At 41.2% G+C, this 9,676-nt stretch overlaps 2 protein-coding genes across 3 annotated transcripts; both read right to left on the bottom strand.

The window, feature by feature from the left end:
• Positions 1–509: 509 nt before the first annotated feature.
• LOC110974574 (uncharacterized) lies at positions 510–5,056 on the bottom strand. 2 transcript variants are annotated; one of them, XM_022226316.2, is made up of 9 exons: positions 4,948–5,056; positions 4,264–4,397; positions 3,962–4,129; positions 3,519–3,753; positions 3,273–3,379; positions 2,669–2,810; positions 2,218–2,420; positions 1,737–1,908; positions 510–1,399 (listed from the first exon to the last, which is right to left on the bottom strand). In XM_022226316.2, exons 2-9 carry the CDS (start codon positions 4,378–4,380, stop codon positions 1,251–1,253), a joined length of 1,293 nt encoding a protein of 430 aa, XP_022082008.1. In that variant the 5' UTR covers positions 4,381–4,397; positions 4,948–5,056; the 3' UTR covers positions 510–1,250. The 2 variants fall into 2 exon arrangements, with proteins under 2 accessions (XP_022082008.1, XP_087002968.1); XM_087146842.1 differs by having other exon boundaries at positions 4,264–4,453; positions 4,948–5,003.
• A 1,053-nt stretch (positions 5,057–6,109) lies between these two features.
• On the bottom strand, positions 6,110–9,053 carry LOC110974530 (uncharacterized). Its single transcript, XM_022226248.2, has 3 exons — positions 8,914–9,053; positions 7,212–8,351; positions 6,110–6,789 (listed from the first exon to the last, which is right to left on the bottom strand). Exons 1-3 carry the CDS (start codon positions 9,033–9,035, stop codon positions 6,630–6,632), a joined length of 1,422 nt encoding a protein of 473 aa, XP_022081940.2. The 5' UTR covers positions 9,036–9,053; the 3' UTR covers positions 6,110–6,629.
• Between the last annotated feature and the right edge of the window lie 623 nt (positions 9,054–9,676).

Raw genomic sequence — 9,676 nt, 5'->3', positions numbered from 1 at the left:
AATCAAAAGCCTTACAATCTCGACATCCTTTATTTTATTTGTTGGTGTGGTTGGTGTTGAAGTTGCCCTCATGAAATAGGCCACTGGTTCAAGGAAGGGCGCTTCGAAGACACCGGATTCCAGTCCACGAGAATTCTAAAATCTTTTAGAATCCATAAATGTAATACACTATTTTACCATAACCACTGGCTACTGTGTCTCTGCCGTCTCCCTTTACTCGAGAAATTTGGCGCGTATTTCAAACCGTTTTCAATGGCCACGTGCGTGCCAAAATATCCAAACCCCCTAGATTCATCAAAACAATAATTGTAGCGTTTCAGAAGTTTCATAACATTCCAGGAAAATTGATGCCTGTAAGTCAAATAAAATGCCTTCACATAAATTCATATAAAAAATTCGGAGAAAATACTGGCGATCGTTTAAAGTTCGCGTTATGGAAATGAAAACAGGATTAACCCATGAAATGGATATCACGCGTTGATTTTAAGAAATCAAACAATTCTGATCTGTTTCTTGGAGTAGTTCAGTTATTTATTCATTACATATATCCATTTTCACTCATAAAGTATGAAGGTTCTTTCTCAATAGCAAGATACCAGAAAAGTTACACAAGTTGGAAGGACTTGGCTATGCAACGATTTTACACTCGAGTTTTACTGTGTAATATGGCCCGAAAGTTACTAAGTTACCCATAAATGGAAATCAGCTTTTACAAACAGTGATGACAAAAAGGAAAATAACTGGAGTAATATATGCATTTTTAGCGAGATTTAAAAGAGCTTTTGGGTTTGTGAACACATGAAGTTAGTCAAGAATAAATGTTAAGGTTAATTTGGGTTTATGGTCTGTTAGTAGGCCTTTATTGGCAACTTTACATAAATCCAAGTGAGTTGTATATCCATTGTTTTGATATTATAGGAATATGAAATATGCACAATTTTATTATGCTTGCGCTGATTATTATTTTGCTCATATTTTTTCCCAATCGTAACAATTTAATAAAGAGCGCTTGTTTCACCAGTTAAATTACTAAATACTGAGTGGTAAATATGTTTTAATTACTCGTAAAACGACAGACGCTCCAAAAGCACAATGAAGAACTTACATTAATTTATCAACACTACTCACAATTTATGATATCGTTTTCTAAATGCAACTCCATTAAACAACTTTTTGTGACCAGAACCCCGGGAACATGTTTCATCACTGGGGCTGTTTATCTGACCCCCAGTGCACCGAGGGCTGGGCAGCTAATAATACGGACCAGGGTCAACGTAAAGCATGCGGTTGGGCGCCCCCTTCAAGTCGTTGCCAACCACGCAAGGAGTGGCGTCGTTGAGAATCCGAGTTTTCACGTTTGCTGCATCCACCTTGTTGCCGAGGTGAATGGCGGCCACGCCTGTTAAATATTCAAATTATGCGCATTAGTGTAAAAATGACAAACATTATATCTGCCTTTAGGCTTAGAACTATGTGCATTCTTGTATCAATATCACTCAACGTTGACGACTAAATCGCAATTAAATCGAGTTGAAGGTAATTAACTACTGTTTCCGGCTCTGAAAAAAAGTGATTATGACAAGTGTCATGTTCAAGGACACACACATGTTTATTACAGTAACCTGGTCTGATAAATTAAACAAATTACATTGAATTTTTCTTCAACAATAAAGTGACAATAAGGAAAAGTCCTTCCTTTAAAATGGTTCAGGCGATAACAGAAACCCCTAACTTGCCTGCTACAAAGGCAGCTGAAAAATTGGGTCCGTTGGCCAGTTCGTAGTATCCATCGTTGGTAGGGAAGGTAGTCATTAGAGTCGATCCTGGGGCAAATATGTCGACACAAATACCATCTCCCGCCCAATCAGCTTTTCTGTTGTTTCTGTAGGTGCCAGACACAGTGATAACCTATAAAGGCGGGGGACATAAATGAAAAAAAGACCTGTGCTTTCATTGGATAAAATGAACAAGGAATTGCTATTTTAAAATGGCTGGTCGATCAGTCGATTGTTTAATCGACCAGTTTGTTGGTTTGTCACTTTGTTTGAAGGTCATTCCATCGGCTACATGGCTGATCACTCAGTGGATCTGTATAAATTGGTTTGTTCGTTCATCTGTCAATGATCAGTTCGACGGTTACTCAGTTGATGTGGATCAGTGAATTGGTTGTTTGTTTCAGGTTGGCTTGCTGTGGCCTAACTTTGTGTGACCACTTACCCTGCGAGATCTGCCGGGGGAGAAGGAACAGGCTCTTTTCTCAGAGTGGCTGTCTCTGAGCGGGGCCGATTTGGCAACGACAACGCAGCCGGCATCGACCAAGGCTTCTGCCGCCGCGTCAATGGTCTTGCCCCCGTTGTTGATGGAGGCGGTTAGCAACACCACGCAGGGCTTAGCACGGTTATTTGCCACCCATTGCATTCCTGCATGCAGATCATTAAAGCAATTTAATCAATTACAAATTAAAACAATTACCCTGTGTCTGAGACTGGCTTCCCCGGCTACGGCTAGCCATACGTCTGCGCCCATTCTGTGTGTGTTTGAAGTGGATGACGAGCGAGATGCGACCAACCACTCCAAGCCAGGCCAAAAAATAACTACTTCTTAAGACTGAAGATTGGGCTCCGGAATACAAATTCGTGCAGGCTAAATGAAATGTGAGCTCTCTTACCAGCGACGTGTCTTGCACTAGTCTCAGTGCTGTTGCAGTCGTGTACCCTGACGCTGTGCACCATAGCGGCTCTTGCTACACCAACCGACTTGCCTATCGCAATACCCGCAATGCTCGTCCCGGTACCCGCACAATCTTCTCCCTGTATGACAAAATGCATAGGCAGGCACATCAAAACTTTTCAAATGCCTATCGGGTCTATCATAGAAAGAAAGTCCGTGCGAGGTATCACAGAGAAAACTGAATCTTTCATGTTGGTTTAAAATGTCACCGGATTTGAAACAACAGTTTGTTTCGTTGTTGAAGCTGCATGCTGTGACCTCAGTTGCTCGTTTGTAATTAAAACCTGGTGGTGTCGTTCCTTCTGGAGTCCTGGTTGAAGACAGTTGTATCCGATTCTCGTTACAAGTAGGCCTGTTCTAATAAGTATCCCATTTGTATCGTTAAAAGAGGGATAAGTTTGGAGAAGAAATCACTCAATCTCACGTCCTTGAAAAGGAATTCATAATTACAAAGACGTAACCTAATAAAAGAAAAATTGCAGAGGAAAAGCGAGTCCCTCGTCGGAAATCTTGAATCAAGACTTGCAGTTTTGCATACTTACAGTTTTGCCCATTACGTCATAGGCCATTCTTACACGACAATCAAAGTCGTCATGAGTTTGCAAGACACCAGTACTGAGGAGGTAAATATTCACACCAAATCCATTTCCTTGAGGAAAAACAATAAGACGTAATAAATGTTAATGTTCTTTTAAAAAAAATAGACTAAAAAAAATTTACGACTTTCCCTTAATGCAGCTGGTACAATTTTTTAGACAAAATAATAAACCGAAAATATTTATTTGTACCGGAAAAGCTTATGTTCTTGTCAAGTTCATTATCCCTCTGATTGATTCGATCCAGCCCGTTAAATCCCTTCTCATTGTACGGAAAATCGTCCTCGGTTAGACGCTTGGACTGGCTTCTCTTTTCCTCGGTGTCGATTCCCAAAGAGTCGAACTGGCCAAAATCGAAGTCATCCTCGCTGCTTATTGCACGCCCGTCCTCCTCCTCGACGAACTCCACCGCGGGGTGCCTTCGAACCTGCCAAGAAGGTGACGATAAATCAAAATTTTTTGTCAGCTGTTCAGAATTGCCGTCTAAAACTATTGCAATCGTTTAATAATCTTTCGCAATAAGGAAATTACCAACACCGGACGTGGCCACACTCCCAAAATGGAGTTATTGGGGCTACAAGTGAAACATTATTATGTAATAGGACAATAGGAAGTTATTCTTCCGACATCCTCACCGTATTCAAAGATTTGTAGTCCAGCTCAACCAACAAAATTTTCAAGTAATCTCCATCCATCTCGTCGATAATATCAATGTGACCAAAGCCGGGATAGGGTTGGGCACTGCGCTCGTTCTCCGCCAAAAGGTCGTCTACCAAATAACTCAGTGCGTTTCTCCCAGTATTCTGCATGAAAAAATACATGTTATAAGTTCTTCCGCTTGTTATCTCTCTTTTAAATGTCAGATTTCTTGGTATAAGAGGGCAGATTTGGCTGTGATTAAAAAGGATTTTTTTAAATACATGTATTATAGATTTACCTTGACTTTTATCAAATATCTGTTAGGTATGGGTTTCACTACTTCGTAGAGCGGCGCTAGGTGATTGCCAAAGACCGCAAAACAGAACGTGAGGACTACCAGGCTGCGGATGTACATGGTGCTCTGAAGGGGAGCTACGAGGCGGGTCGCAAGGAGAAAATTCAAAGGTCGGAGATGAAGGACGGACAAACTAATAGACAAAAGGACGGTTGTATAACTCAGACGCGAATGGCATTACCAACCAAAACCGCCCTCGATGCAGAAAAAGACGAAAGGTTACGTGCATGGACAACAACATGGCGTAAAGTACAGAGACTTTACACAATGTTGCGCCGGGAGACATTAGCACCTTGCAAGAACTTGTCAGGGAAATTTTGTTTGTGTTAATAAGTTTTAAAGGACAAACAAACGAAATCAAACGTGGTAACGTTGTACATGGTTAATGAATAAAACTGAACTTAATACAGTTCAAGATTTTTGAAGCATTTTCAAAGTAATTTCACTTAAGATCCCAATGCGACCCTCAAGTCTTTCAGAAAAACTCCGTAAATGAAAACAGAAGTCGAGATTTATGAAATCAGTTACGACTTACACATTTTAAGAAATTTGAGGCACAATAAGAATGCGAAAAGACTTGATTTCGTTACATAAAATCAAGACATAGGATAAAACGAGCTTACATACTTCAAAACTCCAAAGAGAAATCTTGCCAATATCAACCCAAGGCAGGCGTCACCAGAAAACAAACTATAGAACCTATAATTTGCGCTTGCGTTTTTATAGTGCAGGGGGGTAATACAAAATAACTAAACATCACCAGCTTTGTGATTTATTGTTTAGCCTTTTTTTCTGTTTCTGGTTTTATTTTTTACATAAATTGTCGAATGAGATGAAAACGAAATCAATATCACATCCTTCAGTAATTAATGAGTTCGAGATCCCCCAGTTATGACGGTGAAAGTGATAGATTGCAACAATCTAATATTTATATCGACTGGGTAGCAATCGTAAACGTTAACAGAAGCACGTCAGACATGACGTGGTTTATAGGCACCGCCTTCTGCGTCTTGGTCTAGCTGTAAAACGAGCCAATCTGACTCTCTCGAGGACCGCGGTTCAGTACCTTGCAACCAATCAAATTATGTCTAGGTGGGTCTGGTGCCGGGTCTTGTCTTTCCTTATTCATAACGTTCTCTTCGTTATTCAGCGCGGTCTCCAGCGCACGGCAGTATCCGCAAATAAAAAAAAAGCCGCAGTTGCTCGACCATATTCAAAGTAAAAAAAAAAGGGATTTTTTAATGTTCCGGGCACCGAGGTCTACAGAACATTTGTTCACGCTGAAGAAGACAAAACTATTGCTCTTTGCCACTGGACGAAAATCGAGTATTCCTTCCTGGAATCCGTGAAGATAAGGGCGGTGATTTTTTGCACGTTTTTGCAGCTGAACAAAAAGGTCACACACAAAGGGGAATTCTTTCTTGCATATCCAAGAACGTGTCAGATCAGACGACATCGGTAAGATCAGATATTGATTTTAGGGAAGGGCACCATCTTCTCCCTACAAATTAATTGATGCCCAGCTAGTTAACGTTTCAATAACTTGTCCAGCTCAATTAAAAATTAAACTGGAATACTAATGTCTTGATACGACTAACCCTTGAAAATTTAAAGCTCCCTACATCGATCCCAAAACAGTTCGATACTTCCTGTTTTAATTCAGTTCCCATCTCTATTTATCACTGTCACGGCTATCGAACATTTCTTCTGGCATTGACTTTTCGATAGAGAGTGCCATACAGACAGACTGTGATAACAGAAAGTATAGACTCTCTGCTGAAGGACGGACTTCCTGGGGAAAAGGCATTTTAATGAACAAGAGATTCAGAAAGTCACAATGTACAGTACTTCATATTTTGATCCACCAAATTCAACTTCATTAAATAATTCAAATCATACGTTTGGCAACTTTTACTACTGCCTACAGAGGTAATACAAAATGGAATCCCAAAAATTCTACATTTAAAACAAACGTTAAGAAAGGACAATGTAATTTTAAGTGCATGACTGAATATTTCATAAAAGTAAATTATGCACATCTTAATCATTTCAAGAGATTAAAACTCTGATTGAAAAGTGCGAATTAACAAGACGGGTTAATGCTACCTGCCTGGGCTGAATGTTAATATATATATATACTAAAATTGGATTTTTAATAAATCTACGGGTTAAAAACAAAAGTATTGAGTACTGTACTCTAAATTTGCCAGCCTATTGAACTGTCTGAAAAAGGACGGATGCGTAACAGGTCCTCAAAACTCCCAAGTTCATTGATGATGGGTCAAATGATAAGTACATTGAGACTGTACTCAGTGCAAATATCCACCAAGTTCTGTCTTAGCAAAATCCTGGGAGGACTTGGTGAGTTGGTCTCGATAGTCCATCAGTTTCTGCCAGTCTTTCTTGCTCTGGAGGAGTTTGTTGTTCTTGTGCAGCTCGTAGGTAAACTGCGGCGACTTCATCTCGTACCTACAAGAAAGAAAATATTGAGAATTATAACTTTAATGACTGAGATTTGTGTTCTCTCTGAAGGGGCTCTGAAAGTTCTGTTCTGTTTTTCTTAAAAGGATCTTAAAGTTGGCAGGGTTTTGTTGGAGCACCATGGACTCAGGAGTGGTGCAGTAAAATATATTTGACTGCTAGTGCAATTTCCGTTGTCACAAATCAAACTTTGCGTGAAATTTCTTGGGAAATACTGAATTTCGGGGGAACTCTGAATGTCACACAATCTAATTAACACAAGAACCCTAATTTTATAATAAAAATAGCCTCCTACTCTGACATATGATACACTCAATGAAATATGCATAGGCAATAGTCTTAACCAGAAATGAAGTCTCACCTATGTTAAGCATTACAAAAAGGGATCTATTAAAACTTTGGTTGCATACCATTTTGGCTTCGGACCTCGGATGCGTTCCAGCTCTTCCTGTCGCTTGGATTCTAGTAGTCGCTGCTCCTCAAGCCGTAGCCTCTCCATCTTCAGTTGTGCCAGTTCGTACTGGTATGGGGAAGTCGTGACTGTTCCGTCAACAAACGGCTTTGATGCTCGGAGGTAGTTGTAATCATACAAGGCATCCAATTTAGGGTTGCTGTGCGAGTTTGTCCTACTGTGGGAACTACGGGCATTGGACAAGTGTCTTCTTGATCCCGTGGCTGAAGACACTTGACCCGTCCTGTTTGTCGAGCTCTTGGAGGCCAAGCCTGCTGCTGAGCGGGCTCTCGCATATTCCTTCCCACTGGAGTTTGGCGGCTGTGGGGTCACTGTCCTCATGATCGAAGGCATCTCTCCCAGGGTGATCGGGAAGTAAGTCCGAGTGATGTCGTCCAGAAGCATCTGGTTAGCAATCTTCTGCTGGGCTAGCTCAGTACCCAGCATTCCTGTTGTCCGGTTGACTGGCGACGTGAGCTTTGTGTCTACTCCAAGACTCTGGAATGTCGGGTAGTCGGCTGTCTTGGTCAAGTGAATGGGCTCGGTGAACCACTCCGACTCATCCTTGCTCTTGGGCCTTCCAGCAAGGTCCTGCTCGTAGCGTTCATTCTCTTTGATGTCGTTATCTATGAGCTTCTGCAGCTCCTCCTCAAAAGTGTCTTCGAGATCATCATTGTCGTAGTCATTATTTTCCTTGGGGCTGTTCATCTTGTGCTGTTCCAGGTGCTCGCTGAAGCTGACACTCTTGCTGAGGCTCTTGCTGAGGCTGTTTCCCAGGCCAGTGAAATCCAGGCTAAACTCACTATCCCTGGGCTTCCGGCTTCGTTCTCTACGTTCCAGTCGCGATGCAGTCCCACCGTTCATGGACCCAAACAGGCTCTCCGCATCAAACACTGACCCAGAAGTTGAGTCCTGCAACCCACCTTCCTTCCTGGAGGATTTCTCCCGGAGGGATGGTTTTCCAAGGCTCCTGGCAAAGCTTGGTTCTGCAAAACTGCTCAAACTACGGTTGTCTTGTCGATAAAGGGTACTTTGGGATAGGTTCCGTGTGCTGATTGTACGCTGGGAGTTGGTGAGATACTCCTTGGCTTTGTCAGTGCTGTCGGGAACAAAACAATAATTCATTGTATTAGGCCTAGGCCTATATCATGTATATCTTTCTTAAAAACTATAAATCAACCACAGATTCAAAGCTCTTCAGAGTTTAAGTTTTGTTAAATTAATCTCAACCCAAGTTATTATTCATTTCTGTTAACCTACATGGCAGCCTGAGGGCACTCTTCACAATATGAAATTTTATTAACAATTTTGAGAAAATCTTTTGAAATTGTCCTGAACTGATTCACTCCAGGGTTTATTTTTTCCTAACAACTGTTGGGTCGAAAGACTTCCAACACAACAAATCACACCTTCAGGCATTGTGCCCAGCTTTTCAAATCCCAGAATTACTTGCCTCAAAGAATAAAAAATTGTGTCAAACTTTGAGTCAAATGCGATCTAGCCTATCCTGCCTAGTTGACTGGATGCATGCAGGCCTGACCAAAAGTCAAAGCGTCCATAACAACGGAAATTAAGTTCAAAATCTTTCGTTTCCAAACAAAATATTCTAACTTTAAAAGTTCACATAATATTAAACGTAATTAGAACAGATAGCTATTTACCCTATGGGTGTCCGTCGTCCGTGGAGGACGAAATCGGCATCTGGATTCCGCATCATTTTTCTCAAATTCCCCCATCTAGCAACCGTTTTCGCTACTGAAAAAATGCACTGGTCGCCTATCATTCATATATAACTTGCACAGTATCGCTGAGAACCAGGTATATAGCCTGGTAACCCGTGAGTATACATATAAATTACCGTTTGCAAGCGTTCAGGTACTGGCCATCACTTTCAACTGCGCATGAGCAGTTACATTAATTTACTGCAGGGGCGTCGTCTGCTCTTTTGTTCGGTGTAATTTGTGTTCGAAACTTTCGTTTCATCTTTATGCCAATGGCAACGCGACAATTACATCCGAGGAAGACCATCAAAGGAAATGGACGAGGTCTTGAAAGCGGTATCACTCTGCAGTTGTCTAAATTTTTTTGCCTTCAACAATACAATTCTGTCATCTACGGGCATTTCACTATACATGCAATTTCCCATCAGGTTGGTGGGACTGAATCCAGTCAAAAATTGAGTTGTCAAATGTTGACTTGTGCAAAAGAGACACACGGCAATACTTGGCCATTCTTAGTTGAAAAATATCTCTCTGAAGCTAGGTGTACACACACGAGTGTGCAGCTCTAAACTTGAGAAATTTACATGCTGACTGAAAACACGTGTACATGCGAGTTCAAATTAGTTTCAAGGTGTTGACTGGATCCTCTGACTGAAACGTTAAATGGACAAATCATAGAAGACTTTTCTGACCAAGTTCTGGT

Source organism: Acanthaster planci, linkage group LG15 (assembly GCF_054643075.1).
Source record: "Acanthaster planci isolate LZ-2023a linkage group LG15, COTS_SCS, whole genome shotgun sequence".
NCBI classification, from domain to species: domain Eukaryota; kingdom Metazoa; phylum Echinodermata; class Asteroidea; order Valvatida; family Acanthasteridae; genus Acanthaster; species Acanthaster planci.
This window is presented reverse-complemented; position numbering and strand designations above follow the sequence as displayed.